Source organism: Ruditapes philippinarum, unplaced genomic scaffold (genome assembly GCF_026571515.1).
Source record: "Ruditapes philippinarum isolate M1 unplaced genomic scaffold, ASM2657151v2 ctg5124_1_1_1_1, whole genome shotgun sequence".
Lineage (NCBI taxonomy): Eukaryota > Metazoa > Mollusca > Bivalvia > Venerida > Veneridae > Ruditapes > Ruditapes philippinarum.
The window spans coordinates 84,398-102,046 of record NW_026863217.1 but is presented as its reverse complement, the minus strand read 5'-3'; the positions used below and the strand labels follow the sequence as shown (position 1 = coordinate 102,046).

Sequence of the window (17,649 nt, the reverse complement as noted above, 5' to 3'; positions counted from 1 at the left end):
ACAAGTTATAACCAAGCTCTTAAGATAAATAATAGTTTGATGATTTTGCTCAGAATATAAAGGTTGAGATTTTAAGTAAAAAAGTTATATGAAATTAAAGTTTAAGTTCATCTGATTTTTTATATGAAATTAAAAGTTTTTAAGTTCATCTGATTTTTCCAGCTAATTTTTGAACTGTCCATTATCAATTTTGGAATATCCAGATGAGGATCATTGAAGTTTGAATTTGCTAAGGCTGGTTTGGCATTAAATTTAAGGCTTTTAAAGGCTGCATCTCAAAGGCATGAGGTATAAACTTTGGTGAAAAGTACAGGTTAAACTTAAATGTTGAATGCAGTGAATATAACATCCTCTGCCACTTTGATTTTAATACCACCTAAGTGGCAATAATGACTTACCTCATTATAGCACCAGTTAAACACATGATTTTATGCCACCCGTATATCAACAGTATGTCAACAGTATAACAACAGCTTGCCACTAGTATAACAACAGTATGTATGCCAACAGTATAGCAACAGTATGCCGCAAGTAAAGCACCAGTATTAGTGATTTATTACCCTATGTGAAGGCTGTTTCCCTTAGCCCAAAATAGGTATATTTTGCCCTAAAATTCAATATTCTTCCCCTCCCCCCCATGCCCTGTGCAAATTAGTCACCATACAGGTAACTGTGACTGAACAGCATCTGCTTAAAAAACATATATCAGCTAATTGATCAATTTAATTGACTGAAAGACAGAAAACTGTCATGATAGATAGCCTCTTCTATGTAACCATGCATGTTAAATTCAATTGAAATTTGAAAATTTTATCAAAATTGTGAATAAATTCTATATGAATGATGAATGAATTCTATCTCTAATGAAAACTCCCCAAAAAACTTCTTTAATATTAATAATGGACAGTTCTTAAATTCATACCAGGACAAGTCTATTTGATATAATCTGCATTGATAATGACTTCTGTAGGTTAGGTTTGGTTTACAGAGTATATAAGAGTATATAATATAAACGTAAAATGTGATATTTATAGATTTCTCCTATGACGAAGTTTCTATTAAAATCAGTGTCTCCTATAGGAATGTAAAACGATCAATTATTACTCATTATTTACGATAGCTGTGCACCACTAATTGATTATTGAAGATGATTAAAGTAACCAGGTGATTGGTGTTCAGGAGCTTTCATTGTCATTTTCTCATTTCAATTTTTTTCTCTCCCAACTGATGACACATACAGTAGCTTAACGAGAAATTGTGGCCTTTTGAACTTAAATGTTGGATAGCAAACTAATGTTGTGCCAAACAGTGCATATAAATGAGCAGCAGGGGAATATTTAGGATAAGAACTGCAGATAATTATAACTTTATAAGCTTCCTCATATTAAATAGCTTTGTTTTATTGCCATAAAAAATTGCTCACTTTAATCATTAAGGTCAAGATCACACACAGGGGGCCCGGAGGTCAATGTAGGGTCAAAAAATTAATTTCTTGATAGATATTGAATTTATTTGGCTAAATTGCTTGTGTACATGATAATGTATGCAGTCTAGAAGATAAAAGTCATGCTTAATTGTGACATTTAAGAGGTCAAAGGTCAATAGGGGGTATTGTTTCCCATGCTGATTTTACATTGTCAGACCCATCTTTTTTCTGTGCCCCATGTCATATTCATGTAGCAGGCCCAATTCTGTTCTGAGTTCTATCAACAGAATTTTTTTTTCAAAATTACATTAGTTTGGTGGAAAAAATTCATATTGCATGATATGATAGATTAAAAGAAACTCGGCAGTTTGGGAATATGAAAATGGATTCCTTGCTGGTAGTTGGCTGTGTTATGTCAATAACATAACCAAATTAGATTGATTACGTTTAAAGTAACTCCACTGAGGTCCACAACCCTAATGATATAGAATTTGAATTTATTACATTGATCAACAGGCTCTTAAAACATATAAGATGATTTATTAGAAATATACTCGGAAATAAATAATAATCCTATTTTTGTGCTATTTTAAGTCTGATATGAGTGAAAAAGCCTTTTCAAAATTAGGTTATTTTTCACAATGATATAATAATTATTAATAATTAATTATCCTGGAAAAAAACAGAGTAAGCGAATGATTTCAAATTTTGAAAACTTATTTCCAGTCCCCTTGTGTCAAAAAATCTCAGTGGAGTCCCTTTAACTTTGAGAAAAATGGTTATCATGCAGAAATCATTACATGGTACATGTATTCCACCTTTAATGTCAATTTAGAATCAGATTATGTTGTTGTTTGCTAATGAACCAATCATGAGCTGTGGATTGTTGGCCAAGTGAATGACCATCTTCATGTCACTTCCAGCTTACGTTAGTTATAGCGATAAAAATTGCATTATCAGTTTGCGTGGAATAAGTGCCACTAGATGGCTTCATCTGTCAAGATACTTGGCAGACGCTGACAACTAGAGCTGTTAACATCGGAATAATATTTTTTATGGGATTTGATACATTTATTGTTTGTCTGGTTCCATTGTCGTTAATCTACTGTCGTTAGAGACCAGTCAGAACATTATAGCTCCATACTGCCTTTAGGGTCAATTTTTTTATATGGACGCAAATAGCTAGCGAGTAAATTATGAGAGAATATACTAAGAGTCAGTGGTTCTGCTTGAATTTGAAATTGTGTGTAGAAATTGTGTTTTTCAGGAATTTTTAGCTTATAAAGAAAAGGGAGAGCTTTTATTTGTTCTCTCCCATTGGCGTGTGCATCACACTTTGTTTAAAGTTTTTCTGAGTAAGTTGGTATCTCTAAAAGTATTGAAGTGAATGGGTTGAATCTTCACACTCTTATTTAAGAGCATTATAGAAGCTCACTGTCCAAGGCCCATAATTCTTATGTGGGACAGAATTTTGACAGAATTAAGGCCCCCTTTTGAACATTTTACATTATTCATGCTCCTTTTGTACTGTCATGCACTAAGAATTATAAGTCAAGCATGTGATTTATTCAGTTCTAGCAGGGTATTAGGGTTAAAACTCTGTGATTTATTTGGTTCCTGCTAGGTAAAGGTTAAAACTCTGATATTTAATTGGTTCCTGCTAGGTAAAAGTCAAATCTCTGTGATTAAATTGGTTCCTGCTAGGTAAAGGTTAAAACTCTGTGATTTGATTGGTTCCTGCTAGGTAAAGGTTTTAACTCTGATTTAATTGGTTCCTGCCAGGAAAAGGTTAAAACTCTGTGATTTAATTGGTTCCTGCTAGGTAAAGGTTAAAACACTGTGATTTAATTGGTTCCTGCTAGGTAAAGGTTTAAACTTTGTGATTTGATCAGTTCTTTGTTTGTTTTGGGTTTTACGTCACATCGACACAGCATAGGTCATATCGCGACGTTCCAGCTTTACTGGCGGAGGAAGACCTCAGGTGCCCTTCCGTGCATTATTTCAGGCACGAATGGGCACCTGAGTAGAACCACCGACGTTCCGTAAGCTAGCTGGATAGCTTCCTCACATGAAAGAATCCAAAGTCCCTGTAGGGATTCCAACCCACAGCGGTGAGGGGCAAGTGGTTTGAAGTCAACGACCTTAACCACTCGGCCACGGACGCCCCTAGCAGGGTAAAGGTTAAAACTCTGTTATTTGATTGGTTCCTGCTAGGTAAAGGTTAAAACTCTGTGATTTAATTGGTTCCTGCTAGGTAAAGGTTAAAACTCTGTGATTTGATTGGTTCCTGCTAGGTAAAGATTTAAAATCTGTGATGTAATTGGTTCCTGCTAGGTAAAGGTTAAAACACTGTGATTTAATTGGTTCCTGCTAGGTAAAGGTTTAAACTATGTGATTTGATCAGTTCTAGCAGTGTTTTAAGGTTAAAACTCTTTTATTTAATTGGTAAAGTGAGCTAGGTAAAGGTTAAACAGAAAATGCACCTATTCAGAAATACCTGAAAACTGTGAAGAGTCTGAATATTCTATATTATTGCTGTTTAGATATTTACAGTTGTTTTGTTATTGCATATTCCAATAATTGAATTTTGTAAAAAAATAACATGATGTATGATTATTATTCATAACTTTTTCATTATATAGATATAATTATTATAACCATTCTTAAAATCTCAATACAAAGAAATTATTCAAATCAAAATATTCTTTGCATGAATGTGAAACTGAATCAATGGCTCTTTGTTTTGTGGTGCAGGGATGAAATATTTTGAAATTTAGTAGCAAGCCGTAGCTAACCTAATAAAATTGTTTTTTCATGTTTTTCAATTCACATCTAAGTTGTTGACTCATTTAATCTGCTAGTGGGGATGAATTACTGATTCAAATATTAAAGAGCCTGCTAGACCAATGTTGACTGCTGAAGAACAAGTGGTACTTTTACAATGAAAATCCTTAAGTCACTACTAATGGACTAATCCAAATTTACAACAGAGAATTTGGCCATTTTAACAATTTTGCATTAAAAGAAAAACATAAATTTAAGGTATAATCATACTAAAACAAACAAGAGCCATGTCAACATGGCCATCCCCCGCCGAATGTGTTTGCTCATTGGAAGAATGCATATGTAGTAGAGCGGAATAATTCCATTTTAAGAGTTCTTTTGGTAATGAAAACTGATGGCTATAATGATTACAGATTTGAAACCTATGTGAATACTGATGGCTGAAAATAACAAAGGGCAATTACTGAAAAATAATGCAGGGTAGGTTATCATTCTTGTGTGCTGCATCCCTCCTCAGTAAAATCTATCCACCTATGAAGTTTCAAGTTGATACCTCAAAATACTTTTTGAGAAAAAAATTGAATTGAAAAATTAAGTATGAAAAAGAACAAAGGGCAATAACTCAAAAATTATAAAAGGTAGAGTTATCATTCTTGTGCAGTGCACACCTCCTGAGTGAGATCTATGCACCTATGAAGTTTCATTTTGATATCTCAAAGGCTTTTTGAGTTATGCTCTGGACAAAAATTAATTTTGAAAAATAACAAAGGGCAATAACTCAAAAATAATGCAGGGTAGAGTTATCATTCTTAAGCACTGCACTCCTCCTCAATGAGATCCATCCACCTTTGAAGTTTCAAGTTGACACCTCAAATACTTTTTGAGATAAGCTCTGGACAAAATAACATAAAAAAAAACAAAGGGCAATAACTCAAAAATTGTATAGGGAAGAGTTATCATTCTTGCACACAACACTCCTCCTCAATAAGATCTATCCACCTATGACATTTCATGTTGATATCTCAAACACTTTTCGAGTTATGCTCCACTCAGGTGAAGAATTAGGTATGAAAAATAACAAAGGGCAATAACTCAAAAATTATGAAAGGTAGAGTTATCATTCTTGTGCACTGCACACCTCCTGAGTGAGATCTATGCACCTATGAAGTTTCATGTTAATATCTCATAAGCTTTTGGAGTTAAGCTCTGGACAAAAATCAATTTTGAAAAATAACAAAGGGCAATAACTCAAAAATCATGCAAGGTAGAGTTATCATTCTTGTGCACTGCACTCCTCCTCAATGAGGTCTATCCACCTATGAAGTTTCAAGTTGATACCTCAAATACTTTTAGAGATATGCTCCGGACAAAAATGTCGGACGGAAGGACGGACGGACGGACGGAGACTATTTCTATATCCTCCGCCGAAATTTTTCGGCGGGGGATAAAAAGGGATCAATTTAATTACATTGTTGTTAAAACTTTTTTTCTCAGAGGCGATTGTGCTTTTTATAATGATTTTTCTGGTACAAAACCTGAAGAAGATAATTACAGTACAATGATATTATTAAAGGAACTCCACTGAGGTCTAAAATCCTAAAAACATAAAATATAAATTTTTACTCGGATCAGCTGGGGCACTGAAAACAGAAATATTTGCAAAAATAAGAAATAATGCTCAGAAATAAATGGAAAATTGTATTTTTGAGCCACTCTTAAATAGCCCAATTGAGTGAAAAGTGTTGCAAGGCTTAGAATAATCAAAAGAAAAAACAGAGGAGGGAATGAACTGAAATTTTGCACACAACTTATGGACCTTTCCGGTTTTTCGTAGCAGAACATTTAGCCACACCTTTTCCATTCATTGCTAGGTCAACTGCTCACAAACAGTATCACAAACATAAGCACGTGTTCTTTTGTGCAAACCAGGTCAACCAGCGACTATGTATTATCTCAGTGTAGCGATTGGATAACAGGTTAGCCAATTTACATAAAACTTTAAACACCGGAAAGGTCAATTGGTCTTTAGACCTACATTTTGTACATCAAACATTAATTAAAATTTAACTCCAGTCCCATCATGTCCAAAAATTGAAAAATTATTTCATGTCCCCTGATGTTAAGAAACCTTAGTGGAGTCCCTTTAAACTTTATGATTTGTTTTCTGGGAAAATATCAAGTGTAACAAATATACAAGAAAGTGAGGGTTACATATATTATATTTTAGGCATTAACAAGCTTATTAGTCCCCTACCGGTTTACCGGAGGGGACTTTAGGTTTACCCTCCGTACATCTGTCCATCCGTCAGTCCGTCCGTCCGTCCACAAAACTGGATCCCGTGATAAGGCAAAAAGTACTGAAAATATTTTTATGAAACTTGATATATGGATAGATGGCAGTATGGAGATTATGCACGTCTTTTTCTTTTCTTTCTATGTTGAAAATTCTGGTTGCTATGACAACAAATAGACTGAAAATATGGCAAATTTTACACATAACCTTGATCCAGTGATAACGCATAAAGTACTGAAAATATTTTTATGAAACTTGAAATATGAGTAGTCAAGGCAGTCTGGAGATTATGCACATTCTTTTCGTTTCTTCCAATGTTGAAAATTCTGGTTGCTATGGCAACAACTAGACTGAATTTCAAGATTTCTGATTCAAGTTTTTGTAACGTTTTTTCACTATAAGTTCATTATTCTTAAGGTTTTTTCTTCAAACTTTAAATATAAGTTTCTAGTCATCAACCACATCAAAGTGACAAGGTTTTCAACTCTAGCATAAAATTTATCAGAATTTCCTCCCTTGAACTTAGAGTTTTTATGAAAAAAATATAGTTTTTTTAATAACTTCCTTTTTTGTGAATGTATCTACTTCAAACTTCATATCTATGTTTCTTATTTATAATCATTCAACATTTGTGAAAAAGTTCAATACTCTAGCAAGACTATTTCCAGAATTATGCCCCTTTTGAACTTAGACTTTTTTCGAGAAATTGGTAATTTTTACTCCAACTTTTTCAATCATTATAGGATTTTCTTCAAACTCCCACATCATAATAATATGACAAGGTTTATAAATCTAGCAACCATATTTCCAGAATTATCTCCTCCTTAAAATTCTAATTTTTCTCATTCATTTTTTTCACTTTCTTTTACTTCAAATTTAAAAAAAATCATTCATTATCAACACATTCATTACTAATTGTTCTTTGTTACACTCCCATCATGTATGACATCTTGCATCTTTATTTCAAGAGTTATCTCCGGACTTTAAGAATTTTGCTTTTAAAAATGTTATATTTTGATAACAGGGATGTTTAAAGAAATAACTTTAGAGTGTCCTTCAGTCCGTCTGTTTGTCTGTACATAAAATACTGTTTCCTGTGATCCCTTTTAAAGGACTTTTTCAACAAATTAGAAACATAAGTGAATGGCCCTTCAGAATGTTGCTGGGGTTTTAAGCTGTAGGGGACTTATGGATTGCTTGCAATACTATGATAATTGCTTGTTAAACATGGCATTGTTGTAGAAACATTTATGTGATCAGTTTTTCAAAGTTATTACATTTATTGGAGTAAAGTTGTCAGTGTTTATTAATTTTTAAAATAGTAACAATGATGGAAAGAATACAGCTTTAGAATCATAGCAGTGCTATCATTGTTTATAGGGTGTCTGATTGAAGTCATAGAATGCACTGTGAGTGACATCAATTGCATTCAAATAATTAAACTTAATTTGAAGAACTGTAACAATTGGTTTGAAAGTGGACTGTGGTTCTTTTACCTTTAAATATTTCTTTTCTCCTTTTTTGGTTACTGTGACATTGGAATATATGCACTCAATAGGTCAATTGAACAAATACTAGTAGGACTTTGATAACTTGTTAATTGATTTGACTTATATATAAGTGATATTGTTATGTTGTGTTTTGTTTCATCAACATATCAAGATTATCTGACGTATGTGTTTGAGGTTGTGACAATTTGACTGTGATTGTGATAAAAGTCAAGTCTTTAAAAAAATAAATTAATGTTACTTTTATCTTTAATCAAGTGTCATAAGAATTGCATTAAGTTGTCAGTTTTTATGGACGGTTGTAGGCTTTTGGAATGAACTAGTATCCAACATGTTTTAACAAAAAGTTTTTGAGGAAAGTGACATACATTTTATTTTGATGTGGAACAGGACATTATGTGAAATACACTGATGTGACAATCTCTATACATTGAATTGAAAACATGGAATTTATAAAGGTATGTCATATTTTTACTTTATATAGTACATGTAGTAAGTTTTATATTGTTGCTATTTTAGATCTTCGTAGATTTAGATTTTATCATTTTATAAATTTATATACTGCTACATTGTAATCTTAAAGTTGATCGTTCTACAGTAAGCATATTTTCCTTAAAGGCCATTTATGCCCCAGAAATGCTTTTAGATATTCCTATGAAATAATTCTGAAAAACACAATGTTGATAGAGTTCAAAAGTGGTTAAATATGAACTTAGTAATGATGAATAATATAGTATTTTCTTCTAGAGCATTTTATTATATTTTATATTATATTGTAGGGATGGCAACGAGTAACTGGTTAACCGAGTACTCGATCGAACGTCTGAATATCGGTTAACAAAATTGATATTTGATTACTCGGAAAAATATATATTTTCAAAATTTCTATATATTTTTTTGCGATTTAGAAAGATTGGTGTATCCAGTTAGTTCAGAAATTCTGAGATGTGCATGTATCTTCATAAATACCCGTTAAATGCAATCAAAACATCCTTGCAGATCATAAATTTAATGAGGCGATCAACAGTTTGACATGCGCACCTGTGTCGCTTATGTCATCCAGCCTCTTATGATGTTTAATTACCTTTAATTGACTGTTTTGAAAACAACAAAGATGAAGGTAACTAGTATTTAGACCAGGTTATACTTTTGTTGCCGCCGATCAGTCTATATTATTTCAAGAAGAAAAAAGATATATGAACTGCTATACATGTTTAAAACTTGATATTGCATTAATTAAAACATTGTAAAAATATGATGTTGTTGATTTAATTATAATTAATTTGTCTTCCGTGCAGTCCTATTTACTATCTACAGAATTCTATGAATTTAAATAGAAAACGAAAGTAGCATGCGGACGGTGTTGATATTGTGTGATAAACTTTGAAGATCACTGGAAATCATCCGAGTAACCGAGGACTCGATCGGAAAAATGACCGAGTACTCGAGTATTGATTTTGGTATTTACGTTGCCATCCCTATTATATTGATATATCATATTGGATCATATGTATCTAACACTTAGTAGAAAACAATAGCTGTATATATTTCTTTTGAGTTTGTTCTCACCTATGATGCTAAATACTACCAACATACTTATTTATGATTTTACATACCTACCATTATAGACCAATTTATCAACATACTTATTTATGGTTTTACATACCTACCATTATAGTAAGTAAGTAAGTAAGTAAGTAAAGTCTTTATTTACTGAGGCTACACATTTGGTTACCCAATCTTCCATGTGGGCCTCAAAACATAAATATACATATAATATACATAATTTACATCATGGTTATACAGCGAAATTTTCAAATAACATACATGAAAACACAAAATGCATAATATATACATGAAAACAACAACAGAAAACAATGTACATTCAAACAAAATACATATTCAATACATACATACATTACTTAGCAAGATTAAGGTACATTGTACTAATATGTGAAATTCCATCTGATAAAGGAAGCTTGAAATTTTCCAATAGTTTCAGATTTACGTATAGAATGAGGGATATTATTATACCCCCACAAACGAAGTTTAGGGGGGGGTATATAGGAGTCAGCTTGTCGGTCGGTTGGTCGGTCCGTCGGTCGGTCCACATCATGGTTTCCGGACGATAACTAGAGTTTGGAATGAGGTATTGCAATCAAACTTGGTATATAGCAACCTTATGTGGAAACTCTGGTTGGTATTGCATTTGGACCCCATGGGGTCAAGGTCACTGTTACTAAAAATAGAAAAATGGTTTCCGGACAATAACTAGAGTTAAGAATGAGATATTGTTATCAAACTTGGCGTATAGCAAGCTTATATGAAGACCTGGGTTGGTATTGCATTTGGGCTCCCTGGTGTCAAGGTCAAGGTCACCGTTACTAAAAATAGAAAAAATGGTTTCCAGGCAATAACTTGACTTAGGAATGAGATACTGTAATCAAACTTGGTGTATAGCAAGCTTATATGAAGACCTTGGTTGGTATTGCATTTGGACCCCCTGGGGTCAAGGTCAAGGTCACTGTTACTAAAAATAGAAAAATGGTTTCCGGACAATAACTAGAGTTAGGAATGAGATATTGTTATCAAACTTGGCGTATAGCAAGCTTATATGAAGACCTTGGTTTGTATTGCATTTAGGCCCCCTGGGGTCAAGGTCAAGGTCACTGTTAAGAAAAATAGAAAAATGGTTTCCAGACAATAACTTGACTTAGGAATGAGATACTGTAATCAAACTTGGTGTATAGCAAGCTAATATGAAGACCTGGGATGGTATTGCATTTGGACCCCGTGGGGTCAAGGTCAAGGTTACCGTTAAGAAAAATAGAAAAATGGTTTAAGGACAATAACTAGAGTTAGGAATGAGATATTGTTATCAAACTTGGTGTATAGCAAGCTTATATGAAGACCTTGGTTGGTATTGCATTTAGGCCCCCTGGGGTCAAGGTCATCGTTAAGAAAAATAGAAAAATGGTTTTCGGACAATAACTAGAGTTTGGAATGAGATATTGTAATCTAATTTGGTGTATAGGAAGCTTATATGAAGACCTGGGTTGGTATTGCATTTGGACCCCCTAGGGTCAAGGTCACCGTTACAGTGTTACTAAAAATAGAAAAATGGTTTCCGGACAATAACTAGAGTTAGGAATGAGATATTGTAATCAAACTTGGTGTATAGCAAGCTTATTTCGAGACCCCAGTTGCGATTACAATTAATTGAAATATTTCTTTGTACACAGTTGATAGTTTGTATACAAATTTTTCTTCAGACTACTTTTTTTTCAAAAAGTTCAAGTTGCTGGTGGGGGTATTAATCACCTTCAGTGATAGGTCTAGTTCCATAGTTTAGGGCCTGAATATGTCAGAGATTTTCTAAAAATTTCTTTTTTAGGTTGTGGCACAAATAAATCTGAATTTTTTGCTGACCTAAGGTTATGCTCATGTCTTTGATAAATAAATTGAAATTTGTTTTTCATGTACTGTGGAAATGAGGCATTGTTTAAAGATTTATACATAATGACAGCTTTTTTGTATCTTATTCTTTCATCAAATTAAATTCATTAAATAACTCAGCAGATGGAGCATCGTAGCTTTTGTCAAGAATGATTCTTGCAGCTCTTTTTTGAAATTTTATGATATCCAAAATCTGCTTGTTGTTACAATTCCCCCAGACTGTACAACAATAATCTAAATGTGGTAAGATATAAGCATTAAAGAACAATTTTCTTGCATTTATATCAAGGTATTGTTTAATACGGAGAAGAAGGTACAACTGTGTATTGCATTTCTTTAATGTCTTATAGACCAATTCACTTTAATGTCTGATTTTCATACATCATAATTACACATAGACTTAAGAATAATGTTGACCCAATAATAGTCCCTCAATAGCGACTGGCTTTGGTTATTATTATTTTTTTATATTTGCCATCTTATATTATATAAAAAGGCTGTCTATATCTTGTAAAAACTAATTAACTCATTTCCTACAGCATTAATTCATGTCCATACCCTAGACTGTCTATGTGCAGGCACTGAGAATTCTGTTTAGACTGGTGGAAATGTCCCTTAGAGATATTATTTAAGTTTCAGAGATAAGTTTCACTGATTTTTCAGTAAATGTTTGAATTGTCTTCAAGTTTTCATAACCGCCTCCGTGGTTGAGGGGTTAGAGTCGATGACTTCTAATCTAGTTACCTTTCTGGCGTGGGTTCGATCCCCAGGAGATGCTATGGTAGTTTAGCACGGAGGAAGGTAGTCTAGTACTGGTGTAACTCTCCAGGAACGATGGTTAGGAAACTACCCGCCTATATGACTGAAATACTGTTGGGAAAAGGCGTAAAATGAAACAAACAAGTTTTCATTCATTCTTAACCCTTCTTGTGACTCTGAAAATATTTTTCGTTGCCAGTGAAATATTTGGCTTATCTGGAGTATCTGGAGCAGCTCAACAATGGAAAAAGAATCCATATATAATTCAATGTTGTAACATTATTATGTCTCTTAATTGAAAAAAGAACTGACATTTATTCCTGCAGATACCATTAGGAAAAAAAAGATAAAATGTTTTCAATACAAAAAGCATTTTTCATAGAGAATAAAATGAACTGGAAACTGACAAGACATTTACAAGTACAGGGAATATAATGACTGTTCAATTAAGAATAATGTAGAATTCTTTGTGATTGTAAATTGAATTGTAATTCTGTATATAGGTCAAAATAATGTTCTTTCTTCAGAATGTCATAGTATTTTATCAACAAAGAATCAATAAAAGAGGTAGGGAAGAATTATTGGCTGCCTGAGCCGGAAAAAAAGAAACTTTGTAATAGCATACAAGCTTGATGATCTGTTTAATGTTTTACATCCCATGACCTAGCATACTGAGATAATAATTAAGTCAGGACATTTATGTTGACAGCAGAAAATAGTTGGTCACCTGAGTGTGTAGAAACCTGGTGACCATTATAGTGGCGGCATGGCTGAGTGGTTAACGCGTTGGACTAAATGTAAACTAATGATCGCTAACCTGCACTATGGTTCATTTAACCCATAAGAGGCAAATCATTGTTGAGGAAGAAACTTTACATTTATTGCTCAGTACTGGTTGGTTCCATGAACTGATTTGTAAGTGTGTTTATAAGCCTAACCTTCCTACATAGTCAAACTAAAATAAATTCTGTTTAAACCAACCACCATGATAAGCATTCCATTGTCGTAAGTTTCAATACATGCTACTGCAAATCCAAAGAAAACAACAATTTTACTGTGCAATAAAGAGAAAAAATAACTTTATATATAATAGTACAACATGTATGTTATATAATTATCATTCATTGGTAAGGATTTTAAATTTAGGCTGAATAATGTTAATAAGTATATTAAGGTAGCCTTATTGATATTTGAATTGATACAGACAAATTCAATATATAGTGAATGTTGATGTTATTTTCAAAATGATATAAATGCAAAAATATTTTTATACCCATAACTTTACATGTATTATAAGCAACCAGCTGTATAAAAAACCATTAAAACATTAGAAATGTCCTCTGAAAAAAAAAAAAAAAAAGAAACACCATATTTTCAAGATTTGAAGAACTTTGATTAAAACTGGTTGGGAGGCCAAAGTTTCTTACCAAGATTTGAAAATAAAAAAACTCCCAAAAACATAAATACTTAAATAATTCAAGAGTTTGTTAAATACTTAAAGCAAAAATTGGAAGTTCTTAGCCAAAAACTAAATGATTTTTTCATGTCTTAACAAGATACCACATTTCCCATAATAAACATTGAGAAGGGTGATAGTTATTTATATGTTCTCAAGTTTAGCGCGGAGGAAGGTAGTCTAGTACTGGTGTAACTCTTCAGGAACGATGGTTAGGAAACTACACGCCTATATGACTGAAATACTGTTGGAAAATTAAGGGCATAAAATGAAACAAACAAATTATATGTACTAAGAACAAAATCCTGTAGTAAATTTGATAATTAAGATTTCTATACACATACAATTTAAGACATGGTAGAAAGTGACTTATCATCAAACATATTTATTTAAGCTAGATTATGAAAAAAGTTCTTACAACTTATATTAATCTGGCCGCTTCCTGGAACCAACCTGAGTACTGCTGTCATATGAAGAATTTAACATGACCGTAAACCGATTAGGTTTGGAACCCATGATCCCTGGGTTGAGAGGCAGACACCTTAGTGACACTAGGCCACCGCTGGCTCCATTTAAATATGCTAGATTTTTTTTCTTCAAAATTTAAAGGCTTACTTAAAGGTTTGTTGTAATTGCTGTGGTAGCATTACTAACTATAGTAAATAAGTTATTCCTGTGGTATCAAGTAACATATCCGTGTGGTAGCATGCAACATACCATTTAGCTAATGCTGTCCATTTAGCTGCTGTTGCAGTTTTGCTGCTTTGAAATTAAAAAAGCTAGCTTTTTAATATGGAGATTTTAGAAATTTACACAAAAGATACATTTATTATAACAAATACTGTAACCAAAATGTTTGGAACATTTTTAAGAAATATTATGAAAGTATTTCAAAGCTGTCATTAACTGATAAACTCTGGGTTTATTTTTATCATAAACAAATCACGAATTCCATCATTTTTTTACCAGAGAGTTTCTGTAATGTTTTTCTTGTATATGAAGAATAGTTTTCATACATATATATTTATATGTTATGTATAGAAGTGAATTTGGAATTATGGAACAGATATCCAAGTGTTTTGTATAGATATAGAGGTAAATTTTGCTTGTGGTTTAAACTATTGCATTTTTTTAGATCAAAGAATTAGGTTATTTTTTATAATGTTTGATTATAGTGTAAGCTAAATACTGTATATTAAATATGAAACTGCTAATTTTGATATAGAATATTTGACATGTACTCAAAATTGTTTTGTTTTGCTTAAGATCTTTTTAATTGTGCTTTTTTTTCAGATTTTGAGAAAAACCTAGAAATTATGTATAAAGATTATGAATTTAAATAAATTTATAATTCCATCCTGCTTAAGTCTGATCATGCAACAAGTAATAGAAAGAGCACCGAAACACGAGGTTATCTGATTTGTACGAGGGGGCGTAGCCCCCCGAGTATTAATCAGATTACCGAGTGTTTTGGTGTTCTTTCTCTTTTGTATCATAGTCAAACATAAAAACACGTTCCCTGTTGTTACAATATGAAACCCCGGCAAAAATGAACCAATGAACGAGCATCTAAATATGACATTTATGTTCATTTCACTTTCACTGCCGTCACGATATGTAAACCCCAGCAAAAATGAGCCAATCAATGGGCATGCTCTGGAGTGCGGGTAACTAATACCCGCACTCCAGTTAACGCACTGTGCATGTATATGTATACGATTTAACCCTGACACATTTTCAACAGAAAGGTCTCCAAACTATGATACAAAATTAACTTGACTGTTTTTGATAGGTCAGTCTACAAATTGAAGACCCGTGGGAGCTTTATTAATGAGCCACCTCAGGACAAAACCAACGTAATGCGTTTGCGACAAGCATGGATCCAGACCTGAGCCTGAGCCTCCGTGCAGTCTGATCAGGATCCATGCTGTTTGCTTACAAACCCTATAACAAGTAGAGAAACTGATAGCAAACAGAATGGATCCTGATCAGACTGCGCGGATGTGCAGGCTGGTCTGGATCCATGCTGGTCGCAAACGCACTATGTTGGTTTTGTCGTGATGCGGCTTATTTTATCTGCATATGATACTATTACATTATTCATACTTTACATTTTTTTCCAAGAAAAGAAAAAAAAACGAGAAAAAAAAGATCAACAACAAAACTTCATCCTTGTGAAATTAAGTAAATTCACAGTACATTTTGACTGAAATAATATAACTATAAGCGCTTGTTGTTTACTTGAAAATTATAACTGTGCCATGGTGTTTGAATGTGACATTCTCCTTTGTAAATCCAGGGTCTTGTGTACTAAGAATAATCGAGTGCTATGTATGCTATTGGCAGATTCTGTTACCCCCTATTCCAGTTACATAATACACGGTGACAGATTGTAAGTGCGGAAGTAATTTATTGCTAAATAATGATGTATGTGTGAATACTGTGAGTCTTAGTAATTTTGTATGCAGATTGACCGTATGTAGAGATAATTGACACATTGTTTATGATCAGTTTAGAACGATATATTGGTAAGGTTATGCTGTATATCTTGATTTCTTTTACATGAATAAATCACAATTATTTAATTGAGCATATCAGTGGTAAAATCAAGGCAGTGGCACTATTATAAATCTGTGCCTTTCATATTTATAGTTGATATTATCATTTGATTAATATTTTTGTTTCTTTCCATCCAATTTGAATATTCTCCTATAAAAATCAACCTTGTGAGACTGTATTTGCATTAAGAGAAAAAAGTGTACAAGCCAAGTTTGTCTGTGGAGAAGAGGCCATGTTGAGAATTTAATTTGCATTTTGTTTGGTAACGGTCCTTGAGAATTGTTTGACCGCTACTTTATTAGATTACATGGCAAAGGTTTGGATATTTCGTTTGTTACAAACAAGTTACTGGAAGATTTCAATTTATTTTGCCAAAAAATGGATGTGTTTATTGCTTGAGGTTTGAGACCAGTGTAAAAGCCACTCATTTGCTTTGTTTATTATAAATACAAATTTGAAATAAGACACTAGTATTGGTCAGTTTGAAATCTGGGTGTACAGAATGAATCAGTGTAAAATTGAGTTTCATTGTTACACCCCCACATTAAACAATGTTTTGGGGGTATTTTGGAGTGAGCTTGCTTCAGTCATAATTGTTTGTTTTAATGGTTGGTTGGTCAGTTTTCATGGTTTCCGGATGATAAAAAGAGATAGAAATGAGATTTGTAATCAAACTTGGTATATTGTAAACTTATGTGGAAATCTCAATTCAGTTGAAACTGCTTTTTGGCTCCCCTAGGTTCAAGGTCACTGTTTCTAAAAGTAGGAAAAAGGTTTTATGACAATAACTAGAATTAAGAATGAGCAATTGTATACCGTATATCATGTTAAATGTGTGGGGGGCCTAGCTTGGGATTGCTTTAAGGTCTCTATAGGGTGAAGGTCAAGATCACTATTTCTAAAAAAAATAAAAATGGTTTATAGTTGATAATTATGATTAGGTAAAAGATGTTGAAATTATAAGCAAGCTTATGTGGAGAACTGACGCTCTAATTGGACTTGTAATCTTGTAAACATTTGGTTGTGTTTGAATAGCTTAAAACATTAGTGATCAAAGACACTAATTCACATTGTGAATGGGTAGAAACATCTTTATGAGTGACCGTACTAAACAATTAAAGTATGGTTAAAATCGTGAAATAACCATCAAACGAGTTCTTTCTTGTAAAAGCAGTCTAATAAGAGATTATTTTTTATGTCTATCATTTATGTTTTATAGCATCACAATATCTTCAATCCACTTGCATGGCACTTAGATTGGTTAGATAGAATTCTTCTAAGAGCATGGCTTTTACACAATGATAAACCTATCACTCATTCCGGTTTTAGTGTTTGCCGCAGAGATTTTCTGTATTTATCGCTACAATAAGTTAATAACCTGTAATGGCTTTGGTAATCGGAAAACGTG

The 17,649-nt window shown here is 32.9% G+C and overlaps 1 protein-coding gene across 4 annotated transcripts in view; it reads left to right on the top strand.

The window, feature by feature from the left end:
- LOC132721506 (endothelin-converting enzyme homolog) overlaps positions 1 to 17,649 on the top strand; it is an 84,550-nt gene that overhangs the window by 9,131 nt on the left and 57,770 nt on the right. The window contains exon 1 of one of the 4 annotated variants that reach the window (XM_060705825.1): positions 8,330 to 8,469. The exons of 2 other annotated variants lie outside the window; for them this stretch is intronic. In XM_060705825.1, the coding sequence (XP_060561808.1) occupies positions 8,455 to 8,469 (15 nt within the window). In that variant the 5' untranslated portion in view covers positions 8,330 to 8,454. Of the gene's footprint in view, positions 1 to 8,329; positions 8,470 to 14,681; positions 14,778 to 17,649 lie in introns of those variants that run through there. One more of the 4 variants, XM_060705827.1, reaches the window with a different exon arrangement.